This window comes from Trachurus trachurus (genome assembly GCF_905171665.1).
Source record: "Trachurus trachurus genome assembly, chromosome: 13".
In the NCBI taxonomy this organism is placed as follows: Eukaryota; Metazoa; Chordata; class Actinopteri; order Carangiformes; family Carangidae; genus Trachurus; species Trachurus trachurus.
This window is the reverse complement of record NC_139892.1, coordinates 14,776,729-14,794,257: the sequence shown is the minus strand read 5'-3', so window position 1 is coordinate 14,794,257 and position 17,529 is coordinate 14,776,729. Positions and strand designations below refer to the sequence as shown.

The window sequence follows — 17,529 nt, the reverse complement described above, 5'->3', positions numbered from 1 at the left end:
CCAGTGAAAAGCCTGAAATGGTACCAATTTGTTGTAATGATGTAGTGAGAAAAAAAAAAATCCATCTATTCTAAGAAACACTGATCAAGTGAGGCTGATGTTGTGTCTGGATGTAAATGTACAGTAAAAGGTATTGATTAGCCACTCCCATCTTGCCATGATACAGTATGATTAATGGATAGTCAGCTGAGTGCAAGGGCGATATGGCTCCCAGGGATTCTCAATGACAGACTGTACACTTTCACTGTCGAGCCGTAGCTGGTCACCAAGCCCCAACCCAACCTTAGGTGGAGGTTTCTGTTTGGCACCCTAGGCTGTTAAGCTGACACACACATATAAACACACATACACACATGAGCTAAATTAGCAGCCGTCTTCGCCTGTGCGCCAGAGCGTGGGCGTGAAATTGGGAATTTTTGCGGCTGGGGCCAAAGTCTATGGGGCTGGAACACGCAGGGCTGGGCAGGGCAGGACAGGGACGGGGGAAGATAACAAGGGAGTGTCTTGGGTGGGTGAGGGGTGAATGGTGAATGAGCAGGCTGGGTTGGGGTAGGGCTGGGGGGGGGGGGCGACCAACCTGTAATATGAGCCCATCACAGGACAAGAGAAGAAGGGTGGGCACAGAGAGAATGGGAGAGAGAGATACAGATGAATGGGAGGTCTCACAAAGCTCCCTCTCTTCTCCTTGTCTCTGGAGTGACATCACAGTGGGATCGGTGCCATCTCCCAGCCTCTGGCGGAGACTCAGTTCATTCATAAAGCCTGGACTGCTGCCTCCACTCAGAATGATGCAATGATACAAGCAGAGCAGGCAACCAGACCCAACAAATAAGGGACAATATGCTTTCTATCATGTGATTGAGCTATAAATAACCCTATAGAGCTTATCTAATGAGTGGGTGTCTGTTGGTGAAAAAAAAAGAAAGAAAGAGGATGACATCTGAAAGCCTATCCGAAGCTGAGTGAAACACATTAGGGTCAAATTGTCATTTATTTATATCATTATTGGAGCATGTGGTAGCTTACGTTTCGCTCTACCCCCCGTAGTATAGTGTATGGTGAGCTTTTTTTAAAGATGTGAATGAGTCCATTTCCTGTGGCTAAGTTGCCACTTCCTGTGGGAAGTGGGGTGAGTTGTGGGTTCAGGTGAGGGTCAAACATTTCAGATCTGCCACTGAGGTCTCATACTCTTCCAGAGTATCCTTAACATACACACAGGTACATGTGAGCAAGGTCACGACCAGGCGCAGGAAAAAATGAGGGGAGGTCTTGGCGACTCGCTGAGGACATATAATCAGCTCTTTAAGTGAGACCAGTCAACCCGGAGCAGACCAGGGGTGACAGTGGTATCTGAGAGAGCCTTTGATGGAGATCTGTATCTGGACCCTTGGTCTGAGAACGCGGGGTCATAAACCCAACCAACATGAAGGGGGCCCATTGAACGCCACGGGGTGATAAAGTGGTGGCTGAGGGCTGCAGCGGAGTGAGAGGAGGAGGATGGGGTGGCAGTCTGGATTTGAGAGGGCTGCTTGTTCAGCCAGCTGCTCCGCTGTTTAGATTTCCATCTCAATGCCAAGGACCAGGAATAGATGTGTAGGCTTGGCTCAAGCCAATGTGAACGGGCCAGACCAGAGCTAAACCCAAGCCTGCTCCAATACGGACAGTGTTAACCTAAAGAGATCCAGCTCGCTAACCAGGAGCATCCCACCATCACTGACAGCAGTGCTGAAACGCTACTTTTATTCTTAGGCCTTCACCACTGGCTTCTGGCTGCACTCGTGAAGCGCAAACCTGTGGTGGTGTAAAGCAGCTGTACAGGACAAGGCCACAACTGCTGACATCTGTCTTTGGCCATGAAACTGGAGTTGTCTGGGATGATCACCGCCACAGACACGCCGGCTACTGGAGCAGACTAATACCCCATAGCTGCCTTGCTTGTCTTTTTTTTTTCTTCCTTCCACTCCCTCTATTCCTGAAATCATATTAGCTTATGATGTGAAAGTGCATTAAGTCTACTGTTTATGCCAAAGTCTCAGCCCTTGATAGGACATTACCTCTGAGTTTGAAGTGATCCGCACCGTCGCCAACAGACGCTAAACATATTTCTGCTAGAAGCTTGATGGAAATTATTTTCTTTTCCAGAAGAACGAGGGGAAAGAAAGGGGCAAGGCGGAGTTTGGCTCCTTGTTGCTTATTTAACTGCCTAAGTTTTGTTGCTCTGTTATCTTGAACAGTGTGAAACAGCCCGGGTTCTAGGTATGCCTGTATTTAGTATTAAAGGTTGAGCAACACTAATGTACTTCTCACAACGGTCCATTGCACAACCTTCAAGTTCTCTGTTACTTTGAGAAGGCAGATGAATAATATTGAAGAAAATGCTAAACCCTAGTATGCACTAGAGTGCTACACAAACAGTAGATATCTGACAAATCTCACTCAACTTGAGGGTTTTTCCATGACCTCCATATATGTTAAATATTTATAATGAAAGCACTTCTTAGTCCAAAAGGATCTGACTGTCTTTTTTTATCCATCAATGCTCGGCATAGTGGCGAGGAGAAGTGAACTGACAGGCAAGCACTGTAATTGTGTGTGTGTGTGTGCATGAGTGCAGGTGGTGCTAGCCTAGCTGCGTCCAAGCTAGCTGCCCTCCCAGGCTCCGTCCTCTGTTGTAAACAGACGGGGGATGCTCTGGGGGAACTGTTTAGCCGTTAAACCAAACACACGACACATCTGACAAACAGTTTACTCTCCGTGTTGCATTTTTTCCACAAAACATGGTGACTGCCCCTTTTTCAGTCCAAACTGATGCATTCCACAACCAGTGCTCCTGATATGAAGTGTGAATTACGTGGGACAGTGCACAGCCACACATCCATCAACCAGCTTTTCATATGCATGGACTACCTATTGACTGGGTCTAATTATATAGCATACATACATAAGAGTGTGTTGCTTGTTTGAAGGCAAGCTATGGTCGGCAGATGGATACTTGATAAATAACCCCCCCCGCCCCCGACCACAGTGTTTTCATGTTGCATGCCTAGCATTCCACCTCTGTTTTACAATCGCTAATGTGCTTCTCACAGCTTTCTTGTTTTCCTCTAATGTGACCAAAAATGACTTGTGGTCTTAAGTGGCAAAATGTTTTCAGCCCTTGATGACGAATAACCCATCTATTTTAAGCTTAGTGTCTTAAGCTAATCACTAATCGCTTCATCTTATTTAAGATAGCCTATGTTATTTTTCATGACGGCACGAAAACACCTTAGGTCGAGTGTGAAAACCACAGTTTGATAACTGGAAAATTACAACATGGTGTTTTGCAATAAAAGATGGAGGTAATTTCTAAAACCCCTGCATATCATCACAGTTGTGCAAACTCCTGTTCTCCTTGTCTTCACTATCTATCTACCGTACCTCGCTCTCTTTCTCTCTTAGTCTCACTTCGACACACACACACACACACGCGCGCGAGCACAGACAGGCTGTGACTCATTTCATCAAAGAATGACTGGACTTCAGAGGGTATCGTGCTGCTTCATTCGACAGTGTGACTGGTCATGATAAAAGCGATGACCATATCTTGTAAAATTCCTCCTCAATGACTCAGTCACCTTGTAACTATGTGACATACGCAATGTTTCAGGCAGAGGGCAGACAATCTCTGTGAGATAATGTTCCAGGAACACAATGGCTCTTCTATCAAAGTCAAGTTCTCATGTTTTGGATAGTTTGGCCTTACGACTGATGTAGTCAATAAAATGCAACTTTTTCTAACATGTAGAAAACAATGGCACAAGGGAGGTTAGGCTAGGCAGACAAAGCTGAGGAATCCAGCTGCTTTTACTTTCAAAGCCACAACCCCAACAGCAGATTTCCTCAACCCCCTCAATGGCTGCCAGAGAACATATGCCTCCTGTCTGACTGCCACAGTCACACCTACGCCGAGAGAGAACACCACCCACACACACACACCCAATTCTGTACCAGGTCTTTGCTTCGGCACGCCACGCAATCAATACAGCTGATGCTGTACTGTAGGTCTGACTGACATAAAGTCTGTATAACTGTTGCCCCACTTGTTCACCTGATTATAAAAGCAGCACACACACTGCACACTGACTCCAAAAACAGGTGGTGTGCAGCAAAACGCAGACAAAAGAGAAAACAAGGGAAGAAAATGTGGAACATAAACTGAACAGAAATGAGTGACATGGCCTGGTTGTGGACAGCTGAACATCTGTGGTGAAACAAACCTGCTGCCTTTCAGGACTGTGGACCGCTTCTTAAAAGCAGGCTAAACTATAGCCCAGTTTCCATTCCAATATCGGAAACACAGGGCCTAAATGTAGAACCATAAAATAGAAACAGAAACAGAGCAACAGGACAACGCGTGGGTGTTTGTGGAGCCATTTTGGGGCAGAGTCAGGCCACTTGGGGTTCATATTCAGGCTGGTAATGTGGGTAAGGGAGAGGCCTGTGGTGGACAAAACCAGTAAGCAAGCCAAGCAGACACGCAGTCGGACAGTCAGTGGCGTGCGGTGCATGCAGCAGGCGTCTAGTGCCATGACTCAGGGATTACAAGCAAGAAATGAGTGGGGATGGGACCGAGTGCACTTCCCAGGAATTCACTCTATCCCACATCAAGGTGTCGTGAGAGAAACTCTTGTGGCCAGCAGAAAGACACTGAAACAGAGGAAAGGGAAAGGAGGAGGGGGTGGGTGGGGGGATTGCTGGAGGAGGAACTGTGTGAGTGGGTGGGTGAATGATTGAAAAGAGTTGTCTGTTACAAAACAAGCTTGTTAATGCTTTATATCCCCAGCCAAGGAACATATTTTCCTTTGTTTTGGTTGTTAGCTTTGTGTGGAATGTGAGTAAAACGAGAAGCTGTTGAAGACTGATTGCTGGGAGAGGCACTCTCATCATTTTTGATTTCTAATTACTATCTTTTTTGATTTTTCCTTAGCATAGCGAGGAAATATTTACCACCAACTTATCAACCACACATCGGAGGAACCATCTCTCTCCATCCCACAAACACCCCCACCCTCTGTTTTTATTTCTTACCATATGCTTGCTATTTAGCCGACTGCTGTATCTAGTGCTAACATGCCTCACTGTATGACTAAGCTTTATAAGCAAAGATTAAGGCGTGTATTCAGCAGGGAGGCGTCAAAATAGAACCCACGCAGTTTAATTGTTTTATGTTTATATGGGCAACACAGCAGATGACAGGCTGAGAGAACAATGAATGAAACATGGGCTGAATGGGGGGGGGGGGGGGGGTTACCCATTTGATGCAATATAGTGGCATCACAGAGCAGCGGCAATAGAGAGAGACAAGGTCATCATGGAAACTCACACACATCACTAGTATCCACCCAGTCTGTTGACAAGTATGACTGACAACAGGGAGGTCCATTGAACAAGCTGGTATCTGTTGCACCTGAGTGCAAACATGGCCTGGTCAAACACTACCTAATGACATATGTGTGATACACTGAACACTAGACTGACTCATCAAGTTCTGATTTGGCAAAAAAAACATATCGCCCTCAGTTTGACACAGCGAGCATCAGATGAAAAACTGACCTGTTTGCTCCGTTTGGCCCGATTCATTGACAGACCACATCAAGAGAAGCCCGGATCACCCAAACAGTGTTTGCACAGCTGCCAGCCAGCCACGCACACTCAAACATTGGCATATATTACACTGCACTACTGAAGGAGTGCTGACACAAACAAAGCGGAGCAAGAGAGAGAGAGAGAGAGAGAGAGAGAGAGAGAAAAGAAAACTGAAGCTTATGTAACTCCCCCTGTTCTGGCACAACCTAACCCTCTCCACACTGTACCAACACACAGGAGGCACCTTGGAAAAGACAGCCAGTGAAGCCTTTGTAAGAGTCATTTGTATGCTATGGCCTGTGTGTGCCTGTGTGCATACTGTTCGCGGCGGGCGTGGAAGGGGATGCCTTATAAGGGCTCTCGGCAGAGGCACCAGGCATGCCAGTTATAACAAACAGCATCACTTTGATCAGATAAAAAAAAAAAAAGTGAGCCTCCCCCTTGAGCTCCTTCGATGCCTCCATGCATGCCACCCAGCAGGCATGCTCACAAACATTCCTGTCACTCACTGAACCCTGACCTGACGAACACAGAAGGAAAGCCAAAGAGAGATGTCTCCTTCATCTCTAACAGACAGTACTGTAAATGATTGACAGCTCTTTTGAGAATTAAATCCATACTTGACCAAAGAACGATGTTCTATGAATATGCTCTACCACTCAATAAGCAAGTCAGCCATGCAAGCGGGGAGAAAAAAAAAAGAAAAAGAAAGAGGAGGCCCTTGACCCTCTTCATTTAACAATAGAAACACCTTCACTGTTGAGGAAAGCTCAACTCTGTCGAGCTGTCAGCTTTGTTATGGCTACATGATGCTGTCAATTATAACCTACCATGATCTGGGTTACATTCAAGTAAATGTGCTGTGTCAGGAACTGACTGCTACAAATAGAGGAATAAAAGCTTGGTGGAACGTTAGAACCCTTGTTTGGGTGCAACTCTGACCCTGGCAGTGTGTGAGCACTTTGAAGGGAATTACCTCTTCTGGTGAGCATTAGAGAGACAGAGAGAGAGAGAGAGGGGGGGGGGGGGGGGGGGGGGGGCTTTGGTTAAGCTGACACTGGCTGCACTTCCGTCGCAAAGGAAAACAAACAATATAGTAAGGTGGGCTGGAATTGAAACCACTTATGCCTGCTAGTGGGGTATGCACGTATACACGGTGTGTGGATGCAGGTGTCTGCAGAAAATGGTCTGTAGTTCCCACAATTCTATAGCTCTCTGTTTGCAAAGAGCCAAGCAGGGGGGCAACTACTTTCACAATCTGACAAATGCATTATGTCTTTGTACAAAACACTTATCTCGCCCAGTCAGTTGTAAACAAATGGCCTGTCACAGTGCTTTACATGCATACACTGCAGAAGGACATGTATGTCTTACTTGAGTCAACAGCTACATTTGTCATGCAAGCATGGTAATAGCAAGAAATGCACATAAATGCAAGTCCCGCATGTTTGTATGTGTGTGAGAGGTGGAAAAATTGTGTGTTTGTGTGAAGTTGTGAACTGCTCCTTGGCAGCCTCAACTTGACCCGAGTGCACCCAAGTGAGTGTAAGCAGGAGCAAGCATTGCGAAATGGTTTTGCAAGATAGCACTACGCTTTGGCAACTTAACTGCAACTGTCAGCAACTTTTTTTTTCTATGAGTTTGTGAGACGACGCATATATGAGAATCTATGCTCTGCAGGTATTGACAGTGAGGAGAAGCTGGTTAATGTGGTGAGTCACAGTCCCTTAGTGGGTCGACACTAGCAATTAGTATCAAATTTCCATGATGCATCAATGCTGTTTTACTGATCATTTACTGACAGACCCCATGCCACCTGAGCTGCCAAAGCACAGGGGGATTAGTAAATGTATAAAAAAAAATGCAAATCATCCCTATGTACCACAATGTGAAACATGTGCCTGCGTAAAAACGAGAAGTGAAACCACACATAAGTTTTAAAACCCAACACAAACAAAGCTCACAGTTGCAGGCTTCCCCGACTGTGCCCTGGACAACCCCTGGAGCAAGCCAAGTCTTCCAGGCAGCAGGGTCACAGAGGCAAGCCTCAGCACTGCAGATTCATCACCTCAGTCCGTCTCTCCTTCCCTCTGGAAAGTCAGTTTCAACCACTAAGGAGGAGGACGAGGTGGAGAAGAAGGGAGGGATGGAGGCAGAGGGAGACAGTGGGGTTGGTGGGGAGGGGGGTAATTAGGCACCCTTGCTCATCTTCCATGCCGGCTGGGCAGAATGCCCTGGCTGTCTCACTATGGCACAGAGTATATGGGTCAGAGGTGGATGCTTAGATGAGATATATATATATAGAGAGAGAGAGAGGAGATGGTGATAGATCCCCAGTGAGATCAAAGCAGGTTAAAAGAGAGGGTGGGGGGTATCATTTGTACAACAAACCTACAAAGCCTATATCAATAGCCAATTTGAACCAGAAACAGAATGTGACAAAACTGAACTTACATAAGGAGACATGGAGGAGCTGATGTGAAGAACTAATTAGCTGTAATTGGAGCATGATGTGTTCAAAACATGCAGTGTTTGAGAAGCTGTCAGTTACATGAAACAATATTAAAACAAACAAAATGTCACAAGTTGATTAAACAATGTTGTTGTTATATTGTGTGACATTTCATGTTGCCTTCATAATATCATCAAGTCTAGTGTGATGAATAACAATAAATAAATACATTTAAAAAACTGGAGTCTTACAACTTTTTTTCATATACAGGCACCTTGCCCTTAATGCTTCATGATAATTGCTTTAAGCAGAGAGAGTCTGGCTCACAGTAATAACAAAACTAAACGCACACACTCCAGACACACACACACACAGCTGAAGGAGAGTCTATTGCATGACTGTGGACCCTCAGGCGTGTATTTTTCCTCTCATAAGTGTTGCGTGTTGTCCGATATTAAGCAACCAGCAGCGTGTTCACACTGAAATGCCAGGACGTCATGTCCCTCTCATCGCATCCATGTACCGAGAATTAACCCTGAGGCTCCCATGAACACCAGCGAGCCAGCAGCCGGCTCTCATACATGAAGAACATCTAGGAGTATTGTTAGTCTCGTGTTAACTGTCAAAGCTCTTACAGAAGAGTTGTATTACTCACCGTCCATTTTTTCAGCCTTTATGATTGTTAACGTCGGTTTCATATCGACAGCTGCCGTCATGATCATCAGATCAGTGTCTTAATAACGCCGTGTCCCTCCTTTTCTTTTATTCTAACAGCTCCAAAAACACAATATAAGGGAAAATCTTCTCTTCCTTTGCGCGCCGGTCAATTCTACAAGCCGATGTTTCTTTTTTCCTTTCTTTCTTTTTTTCTTAAGCTTTTCCCTCACACCAAAAATCGTTTCTATAACTCCTAACTTATCTCTCTCTCTCTTTCTCTCTCTCTTCTTTCCCTCTCTCCCTCTCCGGCTACATGTACACACACTCCCTCTTTTCCTCGTTCTTTCTTACTCACTCACACACTCACTCCTTCCTCTCTATCTCTGGCTATGGGCGTTGCATAGCAAAGAGCCGGAGCGCGTCGACAGCTGAAAGGGGCGTGTTTAAGGGGACTGACTTGCCAGTTGATTCACAATTCAATTACAATGCCCCCCCACCACCACCCCACCCATCCAAACACACACAGACACACGCACACACGCACTCACGCACGCACTCACTACTACCTCTACTCCTCTGTACCTCTGAGGACCCACTTGTACCAAGACCCGTTCACGTCATCAGGAGTTTACACGTTCCCGCAAATTACTCGCGTTTCACAGGGATGAAGCTGCTCTGTGGAGGCGTGCGAGCTGCTGAGAACTGTAGTAATCCTTAACCACATCACTGAGGGATAGTATACAAGGATGACAGCAAATGCCTCATTCACGAACTGCATCACAGCATCGTCCAAGCCAAGAAATACAACCACGTGTAAAAATTTAAAAAAAAAATACCCAGTCTTACAGGAATTATACTGAAATGTTCCAGGGATAGTAAAAAAAAAAAAAAAAAAGACAAAATAAATAAATAAAGAGGGAGAGACTAGAGTAGCCTATCTACCACAATTGAGCCACTATAGGAGCAGTATAGATACAGTATCTATAGATTATCAAAATATTTGAGAGTAAGATAATGGTCTATGTTTGGAGGTGGTTTTAGATCTGTGGCTTAGATGTAGTTTGTGTGAAGAACCATCACCCATGTCAGCTAAAAGAAGAGCCTGTGGGACTGTGTCTGCCCCATATTCTGCAGAACCAGGCTTCCTCATAACTTGTAACTCACCCTCATAAACACCTCAGAGTATTTCCTGTTCACCTTGTCTTGATCAATAAAAACTTTCATGTCTTTTTTTTTCTTTACACAGCAGCATCAGCTATTAGCAAAGTTGTTGTTAAAGATCCTAGGTACAAAGATAGTTTAGTTGGACAGATAGTAACATCAATCAAACTGTGTGTCATCAAAAGCGGCAACAATAAGACGGTTTTGCCTGTTCCAATTCCCTGGTACCGTTGCTTTTATATTTATTTTTTATAGTGCTTTCTTTTCACAATAATCAGGCCCAGTGACCATGCCTTGGTGAAAATTGAATCAAGAATTTGTTCTGCCACTGGAAAAGAACAAAGAACTCAGCAAGATTGGGCTTTTCAGCCACAGTGAGGCTCCACTCTGAGCAAACCACATCCATTAGGGAACACCTCCCATGGCAACAGAAATAGTAATGACAGATTATAATAGTAATTCTCACACAAGTTCCACTGGAATCTACTGCACTGAAAAGAAAAGAAAAGAAAAAAAGTCGGAAAATAGAGCTCCAGCTAGGAGAGGTATAGACCTAAGCTAACACAAATTCTATATTAATTTATATATTTATAATTATATTAGCTTTTATTCATTAACGACACAATTAAACCCATGGTTGTTTCCTTCAAAGCATCAACCATCTCTTTTTCCATATATCCGACCTCGACTCGAGCAACCTTGTTAGGGTGAGTCATATGGCGCAACCTATGATGCACATCAATATGATACTTCTGCATGTACTGTACTCATGTATTTCTAAATGGGATGATCTGGATGGAGGCTGGGGAGCCAGGGATATTGATCACACATGGATTTTTAAACCGGTGGTACTTCACTGGCTCCATTAGCAGCCCTGGATCAGGTTTCATTGGCCTGATAGGAGCCTCGTCTGGGAAGAGTGCTGGTGGGTTCTGCGGTGAGAGGAGCTGCCTCACCCGGGGCAAAGTAGTGGGGGTGATGGAGGAGAAGAACAGAGGGAGGGGGGCAGTACCTCTCACTTCATCTCAGTCAGTCAGTCTCTCACTCTCTCTGACTGGACCTCTTTGTTTTCTGTTAATGAACTCCCTCGTATCTGTTCTTAAAAGGCCAGCCCGGGTCCTTTTGTGCCTAAGGGCAGCCATTAGGGGTTTAATGGTGTTGCTGACTAATATCTGAGCTGGCGTCACTGTAACCCATTTCAACTTGGTTTTTCTTCTTTCTGTCTTCTCGACTTTACATCAGAAATGTCTCCGTCCTACACTGTCAGAAAGCATATCTCATGTTAAAACAAAACTGCATCTTTAGACTGTACTTGGAAAATCTGCAATGTAATGCAAACAAGCAGCAACAAAGTTATTACAAAACACATTGTTGCTTTAAATTCCTGTTGCCAGGGAACATCTGAGTACATCTCTGTGTCTCAGCATAGTACAGCATGTTACTTATTCGTCTCTCAGAGCAATGACCATTTCAATTGCCCTCAGACAGCCTGGTGTACAGTGACCCTGAAGACAAACACGTTTTATGAACAGCAAGCTCAAATAGTTCCCATGAAACAGAAGAAGAAAAAAGAAATGTTAACTACTAAACATTCAGTTTATCTTGAGAGAGATCTCTGTGTCAACTGCTGTGTCAAAGTTTTGCACAATACAAACCCAAAAAAAGAACTATTGTTGAAACAAATTGTGTCATTTTCCTCTGAGAGGGCGGGATTGTTAATTGTCTCACTCTCATAAAACAACCAGCCGACATACATGAACCAGTACGCTCGAAGACACATGTCTCAGATCAAACAAGTTTTGGTTTCAGTGTCTCTTTTTTTCTTCACCTGGCAAATGCTGTTGCCATGGTTTTGACAGTTAGCTGGCTTCACTCATTTGCGTTTCAGTCTAGCACCCCTAGCTAAAGCAGCTCTCTCACTCTCTCTCTCCTTGCTGCTCTCTCGTGCTCGCTGTCTGTCTCTCGCTGGCACATCTGTGCTGTCTGCTTGTCTATAATCCTCAGATGTAACCGTCACACCTGCTACTTTTCACAGAGTTAACTGAAAGGTTATTCGATTCAGAGCAATCCATACAGCTGTCAAGAGATATTTTGTCTTTGATGTCGGTGCCCTCGCAGAGTCACAGGAGTTTTGGTTGGCTTTAAGTATTTAGATTTCGACACATTATTTTTTACATTTACAAACATTCAATCTGAGATGATCAAAGCCTAAAACATCTCAGACAATGGATAAGGCCCTGAAGGCTCGGTATGTCGTGTGAATAGACAGCGTTTAGCATGTAATCAATCAGTCACTCATTTACAGGCACTCAAGCAGACACACAGATGGGTGACGGACACGCACACACTTCCACACATACACAGAGAAAGAGAGAGAGAGCAGACAGTGAAACAGTAAAACAGTAGGGTCCTTGTGGCCTCTGTCTAGTAGCTCAGTCTCAGCTCTATCTGTGGTGGATGCTGTCTGAAGGTGCCACAGGCTGGATGCACTCCTGCTGAGATCAGAGGGTTAGCTGGGACATGAGCGGTCTATCCCTGAGTGTGTGTGTGTGTGTATCTGTGTGTGTGTGTGTTCATGCACATGTACATGTCTCTCTGGCACCTCACATTCCAAAGAGTGTATTTGTGTGTGTGAAAGTGCGTGTGTCTCTGTATGTGTATGTGTGTGCGCACACGCTCTACTAAATTGTGTGCTTATAAGTGCACTGGGAAAGTAGCAGGGCCTCCCTGAACAAAGGCTCAGCTCTTTTCTGAACAATTAGCTTCGCTAAAAAGGACATCTCTTCCTCCATTAGCGGCACCACGTGCCCCCCATCACTCCATTGTGCAGATAATTCAATTATCCCCACCCCCCTCCGAGTCTCTTTGCCTCCCAGACCTCCCTCTCCTCGTCTTGCCCTCCCTCCTCTCTGTTACCACCACGGTCTCAGATAAAGCTCCACTAGCCCTCACAGCAGAAGAGCGAATACATCAGTCTGTGGATTTAATTTATTTCTCATTCAATAAATGAAGGTTGTACATTGTAGTAAGTAGCAGCAGTCAAAGGAATGGTATTCTCTGAAAAGATAGTGATCCGTGCTATGAAAATAGAGTTGCTGTTTTGTGGCAAATGATATATAAACACTCTTTATATGGAGTGAATATAGGAAAGAATTGAACTTTAACTACTACACGATTACAACTTGAGTCGACTATGAGGCAGTATTGCCACACAGTGGGAGGTATTCACTCTTATTGTTACCGGTGTACACTCATTATAGTTAACAGTCTGTGAATATTGCTAAATTCACAATATAAACATAAAAACAATGGGTGGTCTCTCTCAGGATTCATTAAAGCACCACCTTTCCTGATGAGTTGGCATCTGTTGCATCATGCGCCGTCAGTGATTGCATGTGTTTCAAGAACTGCGTGTTCTCCAACTGAAGAGGTTTGTAATTAGTCACTGCGCTATCAAGAGGAACTTAGCACACTCCTACTTCCTAGAAATAAAACTTGTAGAGAGATGGGAAAGGGATCTTTAAAAAGAAACATATTTGAAAATGCCAACAGGAAGTAAAAGTGGTCATTCTTCAAGAGGGGAAATAGTCAGTTGCTTTTAGTAAAGGAAAAATACTGAGACATGTCTTAAGGTCAACAGAATCTATTTGGAAAAATACTCACATAAAAGGCTTATCAAAGGGATATTACAGACACAATAAATGATTCTTTGAGATGGATTCTTCTGAGTTCAGCAAAGCACGACACTGAGTTATGGGCCAGAAATTCCAGAGGGACTCCACTGTGAACTGATTTCATTGAATAATGCAACCAGTTCAGTTTAGTGGAAACTCACTAAAATGTTTCTACATTTCTGAAAAGTTTCTAAAAATACTTAAGGACTAGAAATAAACAGTGTGATAGTAACACATTATCTCTTTCCTCTGTTTACTGGCCAACACCTCTGTCCTCAGAGCTATCATCACACCATGCAGTTCAACCCAAGGGCCATGGCAGCAGCGTAGCCCATTCCTCCACAGTTGTCTGTTGCTTTTCCGTGTTTCCACTCTTGTTCTGTTTTATTGTTGGAGGGGGAAGTGTGCGCCGGCCTGATTAGCATCACTGTTTCCTCCTTTCCCATAACCCCCCAGACCCCCGCAGGCTGCCTGTTTACTTTTAGAAATAAAAAATGGGCCTGCGCCCGTGAGGACGTGCCCCTCATCAGAGACGAAGTCCCCCCACCCCTCCGCCCAATACTCCAAATCTCAGATCCTCCTCCCCCTCCCCTCGTCTCCTCTCCTCCCATCAACGCCAGTCCCAGCTCTGTGACTTATCCCTCTCCTTATCCGTCCTCTCTCCTCAAACTGTATTCCGCCCACTCTCCTCTGCTTTCCACCCCGTTCCCCTCCTCTTCCAACTGTCCAGCTGTCAAATCACATCAAATAAAACACAGGCCAATGGTCCCTGAGTGCCAGATCACAGCTGTGTCTGTGTGTACTAAATGGGAGTGCATGTTTAAATGTACAGTGAACCCACGAGTGCCTGGGAGTGGATGTGCATGTGTGTGTGTGTGTGTGTGTGTGTGTGTGTGTGTGTAGGTGTGTGTGTGTGTGTGTGTGTGCTTTACTGAATGGGAGGATGCTGTAATACAATACACACCAGAGTGCAGGGTGTGAATTTAATGAATGAATATGCGGAGTGTGCATCACTGCAGGATGTTGGTGGAGTGTGTATGCATGTATTTGATACTGTATCTGTGCCTGGATTTCCATGAGATCACACAGAAATACACACTCACTCCATTTCTTTCTCACGCACACACACACATACACACAGACACATAGTGAATTTCCACAATGGGAGTTTACAACCAGCCCTGTGGTTCGAGTGTTGGATAGTGAAGAGTAGAGCTGGGTTAGTGTAAACACCACCATGGCATGGCTGTTGTCAGGAAGCAGTGTGTGTGACATTGGGCTCTGGGCCAAACATGCAATGGTCCCGTTACATCCAACATCCCCACCTCACATCTGCTCTGTGCTCTTTCTTTCTCACACTAGTACATTTCATTTTAACAACAACCAATCCATTCTCAAAGAAAAAAGTGACTTTGGCTGTAAAATCCTCTGTAATGTATAACCACTTTAAAAGTTAAATAAATATATCATTGTATATATCTGAGACAGTGGGTGTATAGTAGATTGTGAGATTGTCAGGGATGCTGTCAACGTAGGACTTACCTGTGGTGCTTCAAAAAGTCCCTGATATATTTTACCTTGTAACTGTAACTTAGTGTATCTTCATCATAGTGAAGGTTGAGGTTGATTAAATAAATAAAACATTACTTTACCGTTGGTGAGAAAAAAACAAAACCAAAAAAAAAAAAAAGATCATAATTAAACACTGGTGAAACCTCAGCGGGTCAAAAACCTGACTGTAACTTTTAAAGTCAAGATCTCCACGGTGACTACACAGCAGGAGGATGATACCGACATAGTCTGTATTTCCATTTCTAATTATATACTAATTGAATATGAGTGGACTGAAATCTCGAGTGTAAAATATTCAAGGGACGACGGTGTTGCAGTTGGAGAGAAATGAGTCAAAGCAACGGCTGCAGAGCGTAGAGAATGTGTCAGAGGTTATTGGGCTGCTTTTGAGGTTAGCAAAGACTCATAACACCATATGCTGGTAGCACAAATCCTTGTATTTATCACACAACGAACAGGAGCTGAATGACTTTAACAACATCTCCAGGTGGCTCAGATGCTCTTAGACCTGTGGTCTGCATCGTGTAGGATTTAGGGGGGGAGAAAAAAAGAGGAAAAAAAAAAAAAGAAAGGTCAATGCTCGGTCATTTTTTTCCACTCTGCAATGTTTATGTCAACGGTTTAGCGTTGGGAGCAATGAAGTGAGGGGTCCGAAGGAGTGTGTCTCTGGCAACAAACATCAGCAAATCCCATCAAATCCTAACTCCCTCTCCCTCTCTCTCTCTCTCACACACACACACACATACATATGCACACTCAGACCCCTCCACCTCTCTAGAGACCAAACCAGAGGCTTGGGAAAAAGATGGCCGCCCTTTGGCCCCCTGTCTTGCCCCCTGCATCCAGCTCAGGGAGGTGACGGAAGAAAGCCTGTGCCCCTCAGCACCCCTACCCTACTCCCGTGGCGTGCGTCCCAGTCCACCAGCATCAATCACTTTTGAGGACAAGAAGAGGCCAGAGTCAAGCACAGGCAAATGCACTGAAAGGAATTTTCCAGATTAGAATAAAACTTCTATTTGAAAAAACAAGGAGTGAAAAAAAAATAGAAGAAAAGGTTTAGAAGGAGAAAAACGCAGGGCATTTGGTTGTCCCCAGAAGTGGAGTGGAGTGGAGAAAAGAAAACGAGAGGGAGGTGTCTGGTAAAGGCATTGCCCTCGGGGTCAGCATCACCAACATCCCTTGTGCAGCACACTCAGAGCAACAGGCCAAGCTGAGACTCCATGTGTGTGTGTGTATGTGTGTGTGTGTGTGTGTGTGTGTGTTCATAAACAACTAAATAAGGGAGTTTGAACGTGTGTGTCAAGATTGCAGCCATGAACGCTAGAGTGTGACTGATTGACCATTGAGCATTCCTGACTCTTTTGTTTGCTCTAAGTTGTTAGTCCACAATGACACAGCAACTATTTTTGTCCATTGTACATTGAACCTTATATAGTAAAACTGAAAGGAGAAGGTTTGTTTTACAGAAGGAGCTATTTCATAGGAATAATAGAAACATTTGAATTAGAAAAAAGAATTACATTGCAAAATATTATCAAATCAACTACAGGTCTTAATCAAACACCAATAAATACAGGTTACATAGCTCAATATGGCTTTTGCCACTTCTGTCACTCCCTCATACCAGGTCCATTTTCTTACCAGTAGGGCACATGTCGTGTCCGTTGGGCACCTCCTGCAGGGGTATATCCTGGGGGTAAAGGGGCTGTGATGGGTAGTACTGCTGCTGGGGGTGAACCACACCTGGTAGCTGGGACTGAGGGCCCAATGCAACCCCTCCACTCTGCCTCTGGAGATAAATGACACACAGTATATGGTTTAGCCAGAAATGAAGTGAGCATGATTTTCCTGTGGTTTGCTTTTATTTAGATGTGAAACAAACACAACTTAGCTCAGAAACTGAAACAAATAAATACATAAATACTCGGATGGCATTCTGTTATTTTATAAACATTTTGTAAATCCCTTGCCCGTGTTTTCAGTGGAATTTAAGCAGTGTTGAATTCCAAATAAAAAAAAATCGCCATGAAACATGAATTTATGAATTACTGGAGGGATAGTGCAACTTGTCACTGATTTACTGTTCTCAAACGAAATCAACGTGTGTTTTCATGTAACTTATAACTTTGGCCAAACTTTTATTTCTTAACTAATGAAAAACACTTATTTGTCTGCCTGGGGATGTAGTGAAGGATTAAGCTGAAAACAGCTGATCAAACTATCCAGTGGCTTTGGCCGACAGTGCAACCTTGGATTCTGAAAACAATTTTTTTTTTCATTGTTTTCCCTCACAGATAACCCCTCGCGGCTAAATTTGACTCATTCAGTTTATCTTTGCAGTGTTGTTTTATCCTGCTTATCACAGCGCTGTTCACGTAAGAGGTT

General features: G+C 44.3%; 1 protein-coding gene across 3 annotated transcripts in view; it reads right to left on the bottom strand.

Annotated features, from left to right (window-relative positions):
- The window catches only part of ets1 (v-ets avian erythroblastosis virus E26 oncogene homolog 1), a 32,383-nt gene extending 15,507 nt beyond the window's left edge, over nucleotides 1-16,876 (bottom strand). For 2 of the 3 annotated variants that reach the window (XM_083985885.1, XM_083985886.1), the window contains exon 1: nucleotides 8,736-9,071. In XM_083985885.1, coding sequence (XP_083842011.1) covers nucleotides 8,736-8,802 — 67 coding nt within the window. In that variant the 5' untranslated portion in view covers nucleotides 8,803-9,071. Of the gene's footprint in view, nucleotides 1-8,735; nucleotides 9,072-16,785 lie in introns of those variants that run through there. The other variant, XM_083985887.1, reaches the window with a different exon arrangement.
- Nucleotides 16,877-17,529: the final 653 nt, after the last annotated feature.